This window comes from Pinus tabuliformis, chromosome 1_2 (assembly GCF_031772625.1).
Source record: "Pinus tabuliformis cultivar Carrire ecotype Pingquan chromosome 1_2, CPIR1, whole genome shotgun sequence".
In the NCBI taxonomy this organism is placed as follows: Eukaryota; Viridiplantae; Streptophyta; class Pinopsida; order Pinales; family Pinaceae; genus Pinus; species Pinus tabuliformis.
Genome location: NC_142298.1, coordinates 501,909,302 through 501,928,109, shown reverse-complemented (window position 1 = coordinate 501,928,109; position 18,808 = coordinate 501,909,302). Strand labels below are relative to the sequence as shown.

The 18,808-nt window shown below is 39.2% G+C and overlaps 1 protein-coding gene across 2 annotated transcripts in view; it reads left to right on the top strand.

Moving 5' to 3' along the window:
- The window catches only part of LOC149206539 (mitogen-activated protein kinase homolog MMK1-like), a 193,319-nt gene that overhangs the window by 7,676 nt on the left and 166,835 nt on the right, over positions 1–18,808 (top strand). For both annotated transcript variants that reach the window (XR_016252554.1, XM_089395468.1), the window contains exon 2: positions 7,547–7,676. Coding sequence is in view for 1 of the 2 variants with exons in the window: in XM_089395468.1 (XP_089251594.1) it covers positions 7,547–7,676 (130 nt within the window). In the remaining variant the exon portion in view is untranslated. The remainder of the gene's footprint in view (positions 1–7,546; positions 7,677–18,808) is intronic.

Genomic DNA, 18,808 nt, shown 5'->3' with positions numbered 1-18,808 from the left:
TAGGAAAGGCAGGGAGAAGGGTGTATTCTCTATTGAAAACAAAGTTGTATTGTAAGAGATCATTCCTCAGTTTCTATCAATAATATTCTCAACAAGCAGAGGGTTTTCCTAGTTGGGTTCCCTAGAAATTTTGTGTCTTGAATTGTGTGAATTGTGTTTATTTATGTTCCTATTCCGTTGCAAAGTTTAGTAGAGAAATTCTGTGTTTATATGAGAATAAATTATATTTCAGATCGCTCATATTAGCAAATTAGAATTTTGTGGATTTTCTACATGGTATCAGAGGAGAGAACAAAATAAAGACTGGCACAGGTTGAGAGAAACACATCATAGGAGAAGAACTTCTGAAGCAACCTAGGAACAGTAAGTGTATGGACTGTTAGTGGCTGATTTGCAAGCCCTTGATCAATCAAAGAGTTGACTGTGTGTGGATAGTTTTGGATGCCCTGAGGAGAGTGACAATAGGGTTGATGTCTCACAATGACAGGGCAGATTTGTGTGCCCTAGGAGTAGCATTCTGGAGCAGCCAAAATCTTGACAAGTGGGCAGTCCTTGAAGTCCTCATGTACAGTGATCATTGAAGGACTAATGAGCTGTTAGGAGGCAGAGTTGTGGAGCCCTAGTTCAGTGGGTTGCAGATGGCCAAACCACTGATAAGAGGGCAGATCCAAAAGACCCAATGAGTAGACTTCTTAGTGGAGCTAGAGGCCTGCTAGTGGGCATATCAGTGAGCCAAAGTTCAGTGACACAAAAGGAGTTGTGATCATTGATAGTGGCAGATTGTGGACTCACAAAGCATGGTGGGAAAGAACAGGTCTTCAAAGCAGGTTTTGTAGAAGAAGTAGGGAAGCCTTCTAGTTCAGAGGGAGCAGGTGCAGGCTCGAAGAACTTGGTAGAGTTGGAGACAAATCCAAGTGGACAAGGTTCTTCCAGGAACACCTTCCTCTCTAAGAGGGAGTGTTGAAAATTGTAGCGAGAATGGGTTCCTTGTTTTGTGCCTTAATGTAAGGAGCCTCAACGAGTTTCTTGAGCATGCATGAATTCCTATGAGTTAGGAGCTAATTCCTAAAAAGTAGGATGAGTACCTAAAATTTAGGGCGAATTTCTAAAATGTAGGAAGTGTTCATGAAGCAGTTAATTGATGTGTCAAAGTGGAAGGCTGAGTTATCAATCTTCTAGTGTTAGTTAATTAAGGAAAAAAACTTGTGGTTGAGTCTCAAGAGATAGGACGAGTTGCATGAGTAGTTAACTCATGCTAACTCAAACAATCACAAAAGAAAACTTCTTAATTAGAAAGTCACCAAATCTGGCCTTTTGAATTGCTTTAAAAGGAGGAGCGAAGGCACATTGTTACTCATTGTTTTGTGAGCATGGGCTAGTGAGACAAAGCAATAGGAGTACACACAAGGTTGTGTGTGAGCTTGTGAGGAAGAGTGTGCAAGAGAAACTTGTGCACAAAATTATTGTGAGGAAGAGTTCCCTTGGGTAGTGCGCATAGAAATAGGAGGAAATTCCTATTTAATAGGAGCACCTATTGCGTAAGGATTTAGGGAGCAGATCAGGCTACAACAAGTGTGTTTTTCAAGCCTAGGCAAGGCAGGGAGAAGGGTGTATTCTCTATTGAAAATAGAGTTGTATTATAAGAGATCATTCCTCAGAAACAATCAATAATATTCTCAACAAGCAGAGGGTTTTCCCAATTGGGTTCCCTAGAAATTTTGTGTCTTGAATTGTGTGAATTGTGTTTATTTCCGTTCCTATTCCACTACAAATTTTAGCAGAGAAATTTTATGTTTATATGAGAAGAAATTATATTTCAGATCTTTCATATTAGGAAATCAAAATTTCATGGATTTTCTACATCCCGAAGTCATCATGCTCTTTGAAAATGTAACATATGGCCTAGGAAACATGTGGAGAAGGATGTCCTCAAGGCCTCTATTGCACTGGACCACATGGCAAAACCAACTCAAACTCAAGCGAAAGCAACCATTCACGAGAGACTAGGATCATAAATCCATCTAAGTGGACCATACTTTAGTGTCTAGTGCATATTAATACTTCAAACCATGATCACCTTCAAATATCTAACTAGACTAACTCTTGTAGAAGTGTTCCCTCCCTTTGTAAGGGTGGCTATGTAGATAACCCTATTAGGTGCTTCTAGCCCCTAAGGGGAGGTGACATTTCCAAGGTCAACCCTTCAATCAATAGGTGTTAGTGTAAGTAGGTGGCAATGGAGGGGAAGGACTTTAGGACCAAGTGCCATGGTCATGGGACTAACTAATGGGAGTCTACATCTTGAGTGTATCGATGTAATGGAGGGAGAAAATGTGGATGTGTGAGTTACCCTACTTGGCCTGCTTTTCCACCCCTCTTGTGCGCCTTTTACTTCTTTTTGATAATTCTTTTTATTTTGGTGGATAGCTCAATGACCAAAGCTTTCTCTTTATCATATAGCACCCCTTAAGATGAGGTGGTTTATCTCTCATCAAGGTTGGGACATGCCAAGGTTCCTTTTAAAGGATTGAGCATCATGTTCTCAAGAACTAGATGATGGCTAATGAGGAAGGTAGAGCTCATGCTAGGCTTTTGCCCATGTGCTAACTTATATCTCGACCATCTCTTGCATTTTAACTTTCCTTTTCTTTTATTGTGGCCATATTATGCTTTTCCATTCTTTTAGCTGCATCAACCTCCAGGGCAATGTTTTCTGGCCCTACTCAAGGATGTGGATAAGAGAGTGCCAAATCCCAATGAACCAGTGGCAGTTAACCTGAAGAATGGAGGTGATATCAAAGGATAATAATGTGTCATGGAAAATGTTAAGTATGGTAAAGGAGAATGGACACACTATTTCAATTCAGGTCTTCCAAGTAGTGCCCCTCTTATAATCCTAAGGACTTAGGGGAGGTCCCACTAGACTAATGCTAAAGATTAACCCCTTTGGTAAGGTGAGAGAACAAGTTTACAGTCAAGATTGGTCAATCATTCAAATGACCCCTTTATCCATACTGAATGCCCAAAATATTAAGTAAAAACACTCAATTGCAAAATGATCAAAGTATTTTTTAAGTGGTAGCCCACCTTCATCCAAGAGGAATGTTGGTTGGTGAGAGGTGTACGACTGGTGTAGATGGTAGAGGAATTCACATATCATCATCAATAAGCAAATGTCTAGGTCTTTTGGTTGGTTAGCTATCCAAAATAGGAGAAAAAGTTTTCTTTTATGGGGTTACCCATTTTGGTGGGTAACAATTAGCATATCTCCTAGGAGGTGTACTCGTCCTCATCGAAGATATGGGCACTTCTACAAGTTCTTGTACATTATGACATATCTAAGTAAGTCATCTTGGCTTCTTGCAAGCTAGACTAGAGGTTGAGGTCACATCCTTCCTCAAGCTTTCTTTGCCCACACCTAGAGTTGACTCTTCTCTAACCTTTAATTTAGATTATGGAATAGCAACACCCTCACTCCCTTTATTCATAAGAAAGATATGTGTGATCTAGAGGACCACACATCTAAAATGTCCCCTCTGCTAGGGGTTTGATCACCTATGAATCTAAAATAATATAACCTTCAGTTTGTCAAACTCCATCATCCCTCAAGTCAACTTCATAGCCCAAAACTTAAAACACCACATTATGAGTTGTTTAGGGCCTCTTGAAAAGATGATCACATATCCATATAAGACCAATATAAATGGATTAGATCTATCCAAATCCTAAAGATAAAAACGTGCACAAATCTCATCCATCTTGAAATACCAAGCTCATAGTGCAAATGCCAATGCATGCAAGGCCTCTGATAACTATAAACATGGGTATCTCGCCCATGCACCTCAAAACCCAAAACAATTGAAGCAAAACCTTCAATATGGTCAATTCCCTCTTTTTGGGAGAATCCTCTAGTGATTGGAGTAAGAGTCTCATTAAGGTCAATTCTCTCTTTCCTAGAGAATCCAACAACCTTGTCTTGGTACTCTTGAATGCTCCCAGCAACTACAAGATTGGAACCAATCACAGATTCTAAAGTAGGTTTGGAACCTATAACCAAGGCCTCCTACCATACTTGTTTTGCATATGCCTCCTCAAAATTGGAAGGCTCAACTAGCTTCCTACTGATATGCGCAAGCACCATAGGATCAAGAAATAACCTATAAAGGCCACCGTCTCATACACCTCTAGGCAAAGTCTTCAGACTTGCTAGACTATAATCATTGATAGTGCAATGTTGTCCCGCGAATGCAACTCTACATTGAAAATCTACCATACAAGAAATTGAAAGAAGATTTTTTTCAAACCAAGAACAAACAAAACATGATTCACCTCAAGAACATCCCTTGATGCCATTCAAAAGGAAATGGATCCCACTCCTTTCATAGGATATGTAGCATTGTCATTGAACTCCACATTCATTCCTCGCTCTTGCTCCTGGAGCTTACTAAAGATTTTCTTATCATAAGTCCTATGTCTTGATATCCTATTGTCCACACACCATCCAACATTTGACATAGAGTTGGAAGATAAATGAGAAAATATGGAGAAGGTGGTCTCAAGCTAGGATGATAAGTAATCTATTCTTGCTGCATTACCTACATTCCATGCTATGTGTTTTTATTGCATGGCCTTCCCATTCTTCTTCTTTGGACATTGGTTGGCATAATGCCCTTCCAATGACACTTAAAACATTTCACATACTCAAATCCTTCTTACCTTATCTTGATTCTTCCTTCTTTCCCTTCTTATATGCTTTCTCGTTTTCCTTCTTTCCCTTCTTATATGCTTTCTCGTTTTCCTTCTTTCCCTTCTTATATGCTTTCTCGTTTTCCTTCCTCATCCTTCGGCCAAGTCTTTTACTTGTTTTTGCATAGCTAACAAGATTTGAACCTTATCTCTTGCTGCAAAAGGTCATCCTAAAGCCTCTTTTCATTGGCCTCTTTCTTAGAATGGACAGCCAATAGTTCCATATTGGTAGGTGCAATGATCACATTTTCAATACGTTCCCAAAACTTAGCCTCCTCCAACAACATTTCCGCCCTGCACTTCCAAGGTATAAAATTGAAAGCAATTTCCAACCTGTCACACTCTCTAAGACTAAGAGTAGTCATCCCTATAAATCTAATTCACACCTCAAAGAAAACTTAGCAACAAATCAAGTAGATGACCCTTCTAGGGTTCAACCTCTTCTTCCAATGTGCACTAAGGTTTCACACTTAACATTTACTAGGACAAGCATCTCTCCTATGTACAAAACAATTGAAATACATAAGTCCCTCTTCACTAATAGAATGATCTTGGTCGCATCAACTTTGAATCCATGTTGGAATTTCCCAAAATGGCTTTTAATGCAAATTCAAAAATTCCACGTCAACCTTGAGGTTTTCCAAATCTATTTCCTGTGAACTTGCAGTCTTAGGGCTGAATCTAAAATATAACTTATAGTAGTATACATTTTAATCTAGCCTAAACATTTGACATTTTTTACCTTTTACTAGTCACAATTTTCAAAGAGTTTGGCCCAAAATTTAGAAGAATAATTGAAATTGCAGAATCAAATGTTGAAATTACATAATCTAGATGGGGTTTTTTGGGGTGCCGAATCTATCTATGCCTTCAAAATTGCAATTTCAATAGTGTAAAACTGTATTTTCACCAATAATTGTATACTTGATTTCCGGTGATAGTTGCCATAAAAAAGTAAAAAAAGTTGAATGTTTAGACTTGTCCATATTTCTCTTTTGCCCATCCAATTATACAAAGTATCCCAAAAAAATACTTTAGACAAGTGAACTTCAAGGGAAATATTTTCCAGCCATTAGGGCACACTTCCAAACTCTCAAACAAAAATGAAAATTACTTATTATAGAAGATTTACAACAGTCATAAATCTGCCCACTTAGCTTCTATATGTGTGTCATATCACTTAACAAATTCCTCTATGATATATAAAATTAGTAATCACAATCAACTCTAAAAACTACTCAATCATCATGAGAACCTAAACTAAGAGTCAGATCTGCGAGTAAGTTTGAACAACAAAACATGCTTTATATATACATAAGATGAAGTTACAAGTACATGCCAACAACTTAATACAAGATAGTATAGGTTCTCTCCAAACCCTATCTAGGGCATCCGCCATAAGTAGCATGCCCTAGTCATCAACACCTCCTATTTAGTAATCACTTCCAATCAAAGCTGGTCATTCCATCAAAGATCCACAACAAGCAAGTTTACACACTAACAAGTCCTCTTTGGCGCCTGCACTTGCATCCCACAAGTGTACTAGAGAAAACAAGATAGTATCCCACTATCTTCCCCACTTCAAACTCTCCAAATAGCTCCAAGGTTGTCAAATGCCACAAAATCCTAGTCTTCATCTCTCACAAAAACCAGAAGAACAAGTGCTCCTTTTGCTCCTCCAATGTTCCTCACAAACCCTAGCATCCCTTGTTTTCTTAGGCAAGCCCGAACCCTAGTCTTCTTGAATCAACTCAAGGGCCCTTGTGCTCAAGACAAAGAGAACAAATATAATGAAGACGAGTACACATGAAAGAAACAAGTTTGTTGTAACTTTCACATCTCTAACACATGATGTGATTGATATGATTTATGAAAAGATCTATTTATGTGAAATGTGTAGGGACGCCAACAATGACAAAGGGGATGTCGACAACAGGCAACCTAACTAATCACTAGATAGATCAACATGTGAAGTGTTCCAACTCTAAGTGACCCATGTTAAGCTCCAATTTGTGCATGTTCAACAAGTAAGAGCCCCAAGGTGAATGCTCCACAAGAAATGTCCAACGCTCCGCCTCCAAAGGCCTCCAATGCTCCTATGATCACTCTTAAGCCATGTGTACCTCTGGTTCCACTACCCCTATATGAATACTCCTCAACCCAAACATCTTCACCTCAAGCTCAAGACTCTGTGCAACAAAGTGTTCCCATGCTACCTAGGGTTCAATGGCCTCCTCCAAGATGCCCAATGCTCCTCTTCCAAATCACTATTCCCAAGAAAGCAAAGAAGCCCTCTATGTGTGTGCCTCGTGAAGAATATCACTAAGCCACATAGGTCTCCAACCTCCTAAGGAAGTGCACCACTTAAGAATCAATTCAAGGCATAGCAATCCAAGAGTAATCTATCTCCAGTGTGTATGTCTGCTACAAAACAACCAAGTAATCAACACAACATGCACTCCACATCACATGAAGGACACCCAAGCATGGTGTAAATATTTTGGAGTAACTCCAAAGATAACATCCATGATAAGTAAAATGCATTTTTGAAATTATAGATGTCCTTAAATTTCGTGTCTGCTCCAAAGATAACTTCAAAAACACATCTGTTTGTGAATTCCTATTTCCAGCAACAACTTAGGCTTCTAACAGCCATGGGGGTCTTTTCACTGAATTTATTTGCAAGGATCTGCACATCTTTTTGATAATCAAAAATTCTTTTTGCGGCTATATTGGGTGTATTTGGTCAGTTTGTATGATATTACAGTGACATATTGTCTGTTGCATGTTGTTGTTTCAGCTCAGCACTGAATTCAGAAACCAATGAGCAAGTTGCATTAAAAAAAATATCCAATGCCTTTGACAATTTAATAGATGCAAGGCGGACCCTACGAGAAATAAAACTGCTTCGACACATGCAGCATGAAAATGTATTATCTTCTCCCGAACTTGAATTTTCTGAGTTTGCTACTTCTGAAAATGATTTAGTTGTTACAATTAGTTAGTATATATTTGTTGCTTCTCAGTGGTCCTGTATTGCCTTGCTCTGATTTTCCTACTTGTAAATTTGCAATTAATATGTAGTCATTGAAAGTAGTTAGTATATTTTTTCTGCTGCATGGTGGCTTTTCTTGATTAGGGAAAAACTTCAATGACTCTTTAAATCTGTATCTTGCCCATTTTGACAGAGAGAAGAGACTGCTACTTGCACAACAGTTCATTATTACGAATGTCTTTATTTTATTGGTTAAATATTTGCTTACAAGTATATTCTTGAATCTAGCAGTTCGATGATTGTGCAGAGAGTAATCAGTGGTTAATCCTAACGATTTATGACTTGTCCAAGTAAGAACTTGTGTTAAAAGCTCAACAAGATTTTTTTATGAAGTTTATCTCCTACAGAAGACTTGCCCATACAGACTGAAATAATTTCTTTGATCACCAAAATCACATCAGTGATTCCCAGGATTCATGACTGGGTTAGACTTAGAACTATTGTTTCATTTCATGTGTAGAGGACCAGTCCTTCATTGTCTAGAAATATCTTGTTATTACCCTTGTTTTTTCTTCTCTTCCTTTTATGGTGAATACGAAGAGAAAAAGGGGTTTTGTTACTTTCCTGGGAAGGGAATCTGGCATCTGAAATCCCATGCCATAGCCCTCTTATGTCATTTCCAACTCCTGATGCTGTCTTTTTCATACCATGTCCTCGTCAAAGGAAACCCTTATAATTCTCCCTTGAGTGCCACCCCAATAATTGATAAGGATTTAGAGATGCTCCAACTCCTTCTAGCTTGTCTATTTGGTTTGGTATTTACAGAGCACAATTCACAATGAATCACAGGGAAATCATTATCAATGTTATCAGAACCGAATTAGTGATCGAACCGAAACACCTTGTGGACTGGGAATCGGACCAGAACCAAAAAAAACAGGGAAAAAATGGTTTACCAAAAACACATAAAATATTCATATTTTAAAGAAAAAACATATATATATTCATGTGCATCCATATGAATCCAAACCATTTATACACAAATATGCAAAAGTTCTCATTTATATAGAGAGTAATAGTGCATATAACCAAAATAACACTGTGCAAAACATTGCTGAACCAAAAAGTTAAAAACATCAAGAAACAAGCTCTAAAAGGCCTTTATAGTCCAAAATAACATTATAGTATGATACTACAATCTACAATAATACAACTACAATCTACAAGTGCTAATTGTTAGTGCCATCAATCATCATCAAAATTATCATCCTGAACATCCTCCTCATCCTCATTTGAAGAATGAGTAGCAACCAAGTCTGCAATGGGATTATTGCTTGATACCCCTAGCCCTGAAGTTGCTACTGGTGCTTCTGGTATATCTGCCTCTGCAACCTATGGAGGTGGGTCCAAGTCCAACCAAGAAAATTTTCATTGTCAAATGCTAGTGCTTGAATCTCACAACCATTCTGATGTTGGATCAAAGTCAGCCAAGACAATGTTGCTTGATTCAGGGGTTGTATTCAACAATTTGTTGTTCCTCAATCTAAGGTTGTATTGAACAAAAACCATGTCATTCAACCGCTTTTGCTCCAAACGGTTCCTCTTCTTAGTGTGTATACTCTCAAACACACCCCAATTCCGCTCACACCCTGAAGCACTGCATGTCTGTAGTAATCATAAACTTGAAAGCAGGAACCATAAAAAATTTGATTTGCACTTACCTGAACTGCTATCTGATCCCGTGAAGTTGATGATGCTACTGCTGTTTTGCTCCAATTACCCAGGGAGACCAATGCCACCCAGCCTGATTGAGCAGAGACTGGCTGCTCAATCCAGCAAGCTTCTCACAGAAGCCCACTGTCCCCCGTGCCCAGAACCTCAGACGGATTAAAGCTCTTCCAATGGTAGACCTCTCTCACTGCTGAATTTCCTCCTTCTGGTTTCTAACTCCATTCTTCCAGCCCCCTCTCTCGGTTCAGGCCTCCGGTTTTTATCTGCGGGCTTGGCGGTGGACGCCCTCCTACCTGCAGCCACCGCCTTCCCTCGTCCCGACACGCCTTCCATGCATTTACGGCTCTCAGATATTTTCCCTGCTGTCATATGCGCTCTGTTATAAATATTCAGTTGGTTTTAAGCGCCCCCTTTGTATAAGGGTCCTTCTTTTGATTTTTGGTATTTTTAGTATATAGTTTAGTTTATTAAAGTTTTAATTTATATATGTTATAAAGTTTAAATTATATATTTTATAAAGTTTAATTTATATATGTTATAAAGTTTAAATTTATATTTATAAAACTTAAACATATTTATTATTTAAAATTCATCATATTTGTTTTATTATAAAGTTTAAAACTTTATATAGTGGATCAGTTTAGATGGGTCGTTACATACACTCCCCCTTCTGAAAACTTCGTCCCGAAGTTAGAGTTTTAGGTTTAAGGTTTTAATGGACATGACCTTTTTCTATCCAGGTCCCCAAGCTATTCTAAAATCATCCTATCCTTCCTAATCTCTTCTGCTCCCATCCTATCCGTCCTCTACCGGAGTATGCCATGGCGTCAGTTTTACTGACCTGACCATTCATAAACTCTAAGGTGACAGCGTCGGCTATACCGACCTGATTCCCAGTAGGCATCCGACAGTCATCATCACACGTCTAGGGGAGCGTGATCCGCACAGTCCTCCCATGACTCCAGGGTTCGAAGGATAAATGGTGGGCAACACCTCCACCCCTCCTAGTAGGATTTAGGGTTAATACCCTATCATAGAATCACTTGGAGCTTTAATTGTTCTGAGGTTCTGTCATCACGTGGTCATCCCGGTAACTGTCTATTACCTGCAATCAGACGCTTATCCATGCATTCGTAAAATGTGCATCAGCATATTCAAAATAACTCACATATTATTCCCTTATGAATTCATCTATGATACTATAGTACAACATATTTTGCCATATTCCACGCATGTCTTTTGACGTTCATCTAGAATGTATTCACTTCCTGATTTCTATCCCATTGATCATATTGACATAAATAAATAAATCAGATCTATAATATCTTAATTTCTATCAGAAGAAAATTTATTCAACTATCTTAACTTTACTTCAACAACTATAATTTAGTAAAATGAACCACATATATTGTTTTGGTATCCATGTACCAGCAGGAATTAAACATATATTATGCCACAAAATTTCATGTTTATCCATAATCATTCAAAATGTTTCTGAGTCTCTGATTGTAGTGAAGTAAATATATACTAAACATAGTGTAAAGTTCTTCAAAATGGACATAAATTAGGGTATCTCTGACATATGTCCTCTGTATTTTCCCAAGTTGCTGATCCAGGACTATACTTGTCCCATTGGACCTTAACTTGGTCCACCAGACGGTTCCTCAGCTGTCGAACTCTACATTCCAGTATACGTAACGGTTCGACCGTTATGACTCCCTCGTCCGATACCTGCAATTCTTTCCACTGGAGGTTATGAGATAGATCAGCTATATAATGTCTTAATACAAAAACATGAAATACATTATGAATTCTATGCAGGTGAGGTGGCAGGGCAAGACGATAGGCAACAGGTCCATCTCTTTCCACGACTTTAAACGGTCCAATAAATCGGGGTGACAACTTTGTCCCTTTTCCGAATCGAATAGTACTTTTATTTGGTTTGATGCGGATGAAGACCTGATCCCCTACTTCATACCTCCTATCAATTCGGTGAGTATCAACATAACTCTTTTGTCTATCCTGTGCTTCCTTTAATCGTTGTCTAATTTGTCTGATCTGCGCTTCCATTTCATGGATTAATTCTGGTCCTATTATCACTCGATCTTCTAACCTGTCCCAACTTAATGGTGTTCTGCAAGGTCTGCCATATAAAGCTTCAAATGGAGGCATCCCAATCGAACTGTGGTAACTGTTGTTGTATGCGAATTCGACTAAGGGTAAATACTTTTCCCAGTGTGATTGCTGATCCATCACATACATTCGCAACATGTCTTCAAGTACTTGATTTACTCTTTCAGTTTGCCCATCAGTCTCAGGATGGTAAGCAGTGCTTAAATTTAGCTGAGTACCTAAGGCTGTTTGCATGCAAGTCCAGAATCTGGAAGTGAATCGTGAATCTCTATCGGATATAATCTTCTTAGGTACTCCATGAAATTTGATAATTTCATTTATGAATACTCGAGCTACGTCAGCAACATCGTAAGTATCTCTTACCGGAATGAAATGGGCGCTTTTTGTTAATTTATCCACCACTACCAGAATGGCATTGTGTCTTTGATAAGTAAGAGGTAGTCCTGTGATAAAATCCATAGAAATGGTCTCCCATTTAGACATAGGAATGTCGTGGGGTTGTAAGAGGCCCGCTGGGTGACAATGATCTGCTTTTACTTGCTGACATTCCAAACATTTTGCAACAAATTGAGTGATATCACGTTTCATGCCTGCCCAAAAGAAGAGTTTCTTGGTATCCGCATACATTTTCCCTACTCTAGGATGAGCACAATATACTGCTTTGTGGGCTTCCCCAAGGATGGTATCTCGAAGATCTTTATCATCAGGAATGTACATCCTTCCATGGAATCGTAAGATCCCATCGTTTTCTAATTCATAACCCTCAAATTTAGATTCTTTTGCCCTAATACCCTCAAGACTTGCTCTCACCTTTAAATACCAGCTGTCTTTTATAAGATGATCCAGTACTCGTTGTCTTAAGTCCACTTTAATGGGTATGAGAGAAAATATCCGAGGTCTCCTGCTTAAGGCATCGGCTACTACATTTTCTTTTCCCTTAATGTATGATATTCCGAAGTCATATTCACTTAGGAATTCACTCCATCGCCTTTGCCTGGCATTTAAGTCTCTTTGGGTGAACAAATATTGTAGACTTTGATGGTCGCTTTTAAGTGTAAAATTTCGTCCCACTAGATAGTGTCTCCAAATCTTTAAAGCTAGCACTACAGCGGCTAATTCTAAATCGTGAGTAGCATAGAGTTCTTCATGAGGTTTTAGCTTTTTGGAAGCATAAGCTATCACTCCCCTATCCTGCATCAACACTGCACCCAACCCTTGCTTGGATGCATCAGCACATACCGTAAAGTCTTTGCCCATATCAGGGACTCTTAGGATTGGTGCACTAGTGAGTAGTCTTTTGAGTTCAGAGAATGCTTTATTACATTCCTCGGTCCATTCATACTTAACACCTTTACGCTGAAGGGTTGTGATTGGCTTTGCGATTTTGGAGAATCCCTCCACAAATCTCTAGTAATAATTGGCTAAACCCATAAAGCTTCGTATCTCATGTGCATTTTTCGGTATTGGCCATTCCATGATCGCTTTTACCTTCTCAGGATCTACTGAAATCCCTTCACCTGATATGATGTGACCCAAATAATGAATCTTTTCCTGAAAAAAAGAACACTTGGATAGTTTTCCATATAACTGACGTTCTCTAAGGCAGGACAATACTATCCGCAAATGATCTTCATGCTCTTCCTCATTCTTGGAATAGATGAGAATATCATCTAAAAAGACTTGCACAAATTGATCAAGATATTCACGGAAAACACTGTTCATAAGATTCATGAATACGGCTGGTGCATTTGTTAACCCAAATGGTACCACAGTAAATTCATAATGTCCAAAACGTGTCCGGAATGCAGTCTTAGAAATATCATTTTCAGAAATCCTTAGCTGATGATATCCTGATCGAAGATCAATTTTTGAAAAGACAGCAACTCCTTTCATTTGATCGAAAACATCATCGATTCGCGGCATAGGATATTGATTCTTTACTGTAGCTCGATTCAAGTCTCGATAATCTATGCATAATCTTAAGGATCCATCTTTCTTCTTCACAAAAATTACAGGAGCGCCCCAAGGTGATGTACTGGGCCGAATATGCCCTATATCGAGTAGTTCCTTCAATTGGATTTGCAATTCCTGAAGTTCTGGAGCTGTCATTCTATAAGGTGTTTTAGAGATCGGTTGGGTACCTGGCTTTAATTCAATAGTGAGATCCAATTCTCTTACCGGGGGTAATCCAGGTAGTTCCTTTGGAAATACATCTGGGAACTCGGCTAACACCGGATATTGTTTTAAGGATGGCCCTTTTTCTTGGCTTACTTCATGAATTGCATAAGCCTGACAACCTTTTCTTAAACAACACTTCACCTGCATTGTTGAAATGTAGCGTAAAGAAACTTCCCTCTTGATTCCTTGAATTTGGATTACTTCTCCCTCATCATTTATGCCCAGAATCCTTTTCCCATAACAGTCCACCCAAGCTTGGTGAGCTTCTAGCCAATCCATACCTATGATAAGATCATACGTTCCTAAGGCTGTGACATAGACTTTCAGTTTAGTCGAATAGACCCCTAGGTCAATTTTGCATTGATCCACACTCAAGCCCACGGTTTGGAGTTCTCCTGAGGCCATTTCCACTTGGTGGAAATCATTTTGTCTACGAGCTGCCAACCCACATTTGTTTAATGCATATGACGAAATGAAACTATCTGTGGCACCAGTATCAAATAAGATTTTGAGTTTTATGCCATTGATAATACCTGAAGATTCCACTACAGTGGATTGATGGGCTGCTTGGTCATGGTTGACTACTGCATGAATTCTATGATTACTTTGATTGGTTGATATCGGCTCCTTCCCAGTCCTATGCAATATATTCGATGAAGCTTCTGGGTAGTCACGTTGGAAATGCGGTCCCCCACATCCCCAACAATTGAGTTGCGTTGATCTTCTTGAATCAAGGTGTGAATTTCTAGAGAACGAGCTTCGTCCTCTCATGTTGATTCCTCTCGCACTTCTTCCTCTACCGGCAGTCCCTCGCGATGCCCATGGTCTGGTGTTGGATGATTCCGCGGCTATGGTGTTTACTGCCATGGGAGCTCTTGTCCCCACATTTGGGGTAAACCTGTTACCGTAAGGTGGCCTCGAGCTACCTCCTCTGAAGAAGTTCCGGGGAGCCTTCCCTGGAAATCCTGATTGTAAAGGCCCTGCTGGCCCCATATCTTTTTTGATTCCAAGGTGCTCTTCTGCATAACGACCACATTCGACTGCCTTGGCTACTGATGATGGTTTCCACATGCTTACCAAGGCTCTGATGCGAGGATTTAACCCAAATATGAAGCGTTCATCTTGACGTTCATCAAAATCTAAGTAGTGAATGTATTTTACAAGTTCCATAAACCTTATCTCGTATTCTTCCACCGTTTTATTTCCCTGAATTAATGTATGAAAGGCTCTGGCTTGTTGTTGTTGAAAGTATGGAGGCAAATACTTTGCGCGGAACCTTTCCTCAAATAGTTCCCAAGGGACATTATCCGATGTAAGGTGCAGCTGCTTTTCCAGATTTCCCCACCAAATTAAGGCACTTTCCTTTAGTTGAAACACGACAATTTTTGTTTTTGCTGAAGACGAATATTCTCTTAACCTAAAGCATCGGTTCATTCCTTCCAACCATGCTTCAGCGCGTTCACCTGCTCGACCTCTTGAGAATTCTGGGAGTCTAATTTTCTAAAGCTCCCTAGAAATGTCTTCTCTCGATTTTCTGGGCTCAAAATTATTTGGTTCCGCTGAACTGGTGGCTACATGTTGAAATTCCCCTTTGGTTTTGGCCTTAGTTGATTCTTTTAATGTTTCCAATAAGGCCTCCAAAGAATTCATTATCATAGTCAACTCTGGCGTTGGGGCGATTGATGTTGATGATGGTCTTGGCGGTGACGATGGTGATGGGGATGATGATGGCGACGGTGGCGGCATTAATGGTGGTGATGCTGCCTGATCACGTCGTCGTCGCTCATACGTCCTTACCATTGTGATGGTTCCTGAACATATAATAAAATTCCGTAAAAATTTTGAGGTGGATAACCGAATTTTAACACACAATTTCCTTGTGCAACTTCACATTCATAAACGGGTATAGTTTTGCTATTTTTACCCGCTAGGCGGATCTTACTGGTACCGAGGTCAAGGAGGGTGGTCTCGCGACCTCCTTGTCCTAATGCAGGGTATTCTATCCTAATATGAATAATGCAAAAGTGTATGGATATTAGCCCCTAAGGTAAGGCACCTAAAGTTTATTTACCTAACAACATCCACAAAATGAAAATGTTAGATGTCTCGTTTACAATGTACATCGGTAACATACCTGTCATATCTCAATCTGACTATTACATTTAAAGAAGGTCATATATGATTATTTTATTAGATAACCCTGAGTATGTTGACAATGATGGTAAAAAATGAGAGTCCAACAAAGAATCATGTTTTAATTTATTATTTCTAGTCGTGGTAGATTTATCTGATGCGAATGATTGAGTAGATTCTTTTATCTTCACCAATTAAGAGGTCTACTATCTATGTGACTAAATAATGTATGGGTACTTTTGTAATTTTCTTAATATCATATATATTCTACTTTATTAATTCCTTCTATGACATGGTTTAGTATTTAGTATTTTACTAAGTCCTCCAAAGGAAGGATGGGGAGGTGTTCTTGTACTCTAGGAGATGAATTAATCATTGGCAGTGTGAAAATAAAATCTGCGAGAATATTTGGAGAATCACAAGAAGCTATAAACCCTGACAAGGCGTTTGCAGGATACAACTCATTCTACAGGAAGTTCCACTAAAAGTGAAGGTATTGCAAAACTAGTAATACATGTGAAAGCACACCAACGTCTGTTGAGGCAGGAGTGTACCTCAATAAGCAAGAGAAGGTCACGGGTAAGCCCTTATTCAATCTGTTTGTAGAGTTCGTGAAACCGTTGCAGACAGATCTTGAAAAATGTGAAGGATTCATTGATCTTCAAGAGAGTAAGAAGTTTCATCACATTCACATGCTCAGTCAACAGTAGTAGCTATAAATGGTTTGCTTGGCGTTGTGAAGGATGATAGAAATTATATAGCTACAGAGGATACACCAGGACAAGCACACTTTAATTATTTGAAGAGGATATATAATACAATATTTCAGTTGGGTGCTTGAGTACCCACTTTGTGCACAAGAGTGGCTGCTGGAGTTGACAACAGGGTTAGGAATGAACTCGTTGAAAGATTTGGAAACAAAGAACAGGTTTTTGGTCCAGGCCTTGAAACATTGGCTATAAGGATAATGAAGGAAATTGTCCTTGCCTTGGGTTACTTACTGAAAATAGAATACAGGGTAGGCAGAGGAAGAATTGCTGGATTCGCGGCTGCTTTTGCTTTCGTTCTTAGCCTTGGATTCTTGTGGGCAATTTCTCCTGTAAAATTTCCTTTGGATTACTTATTTAAACAATAGCATGTTTGTTATATATATATATATTTTTAATAAGAATATAGAGGCATAAAATAACTGAAGCCAGAGTGCAAAACAAAGAGCAGCAATGGCCCATAGGGAAACAAGAAATCCCCCAGTAAGACAACGGACGAAAGCCTTCAGGTATAGTGACTCATCATCAGAGAGTCGCACATTAAATGAAAATTCAGTACGACATGGAACTGTAGGTGTAAAAATTAGGAAGAACCAAGAAAGGTCATTGAAAAATGACAAGAAAGAAATGCAGATAAAATATAATTCCAAAGCGGAAGAGAGAATGCATGAAGATGAAAAGCAAGGGAAAGATGCGGTACTGATAACAGAAGATCTCCAAATGACAGTAAGAAAGGAAGGAAGAGGCAGAAAAATTTGAAGAGAACGAAAGTGTAATTTAATATCAATTAGTCCCTTCACTGTGAAAGTAAAAGAGAAACTTCCATGGGAAATTTAAATGTTCCATTGGTGACTATCGATTCTAGCGGAGATGTTGGTGGTGATAAAATTAAGGTTTCCATTGGCGTAGGTTCCGAGTTTCAAACCCGTAATCGTTTCCTCATATGTTGGCTGGTGATGATAAATGATCTTAGCGGATTTCTCATAGGCAGTTCATTGGATTGCCGGAGATGTGTTGCTTGTTACACACCCGGAAGCCATGTCAGAATAGAACAATCCGTGCCATGTAGCACAGTGGTGAAAATTATAAAGGTCACACCGCAGTTCAGGTGTTCGATCAACAGCGGCAATAGAAATACCATAGGCGTCTGGGCTGGATAACACGCGCTAGCCAGGCTGTCCGAGCAGTTCGGATGCAAAAGAGTAATTCACATACCGCATGTAACTCCAGAAAGTTGGTTAGCGGTTGTTGTGAGATCGGTCGGAAACTGATGGGTATTTATCCGGAATATCGGGGAAAATTATTTAGATTCTGCTGAAGCACAGACTCTGTCTTCACTGAAAGCATGAAGATCCAGGATTCTGTTTATTGATCTGCGTCGGTCGTTAAAATTTTATTATCAGGAATATCGGGGAAAATTAATAAAATATCAAAATTTATCGAGAAACAACCAGAAAAAATACAAAGAAAATAGGAGCAAAACTAGGCTCCTTGAACAACGCGTCTCTGGACGTAACGTCTGAAACGATAATCAATGCTTCCAGGTTCGAATCTCGCGAAGCAAGATTCCGTCTATTGATTAATTGAACCCATAGAAAGCTACGCGCGATTCCTCATTCGAATTTCATGGGAATTGAATGGTTAGATTGTTTGCAGCCAAAACAGGAAAGGGTTTATGCAATTTAACCCAAATGCAAGCAAAATAAATGGTTAACTATTAATATTGGTAGAAATTGGAACCGAATCGGTAAATCGGTAAATTAGGCAAAGGCGAAATGGGTAAGGCAACAACACAGCCCTGTTACGATAAAGTGAAGCTTACACAGACCACAACGCAGGCCCTATCAGGTCGAAAGGGTTTGAACCAACCGCTCTGATACCATGTGTAGTAATCATAAACTTGAAAGCAGGAACCATAAAAAATTTGATTTGCACTTACCTGAACTGCTATCTGATCTCGTGAAGTTGATGATGTTGCTGCTGTTTTGCTCCAATTACCCAGGGAGACCAATTCCACCCAGCCTGATTGAGCAGAGACTGGCTGCTCAATCCAGCAAGCTTCTCACAGAAGCCCACTGTCCCCCGTGCCCAGAACCTCAGACGGATTAAAGCTCTTCCAATGGTA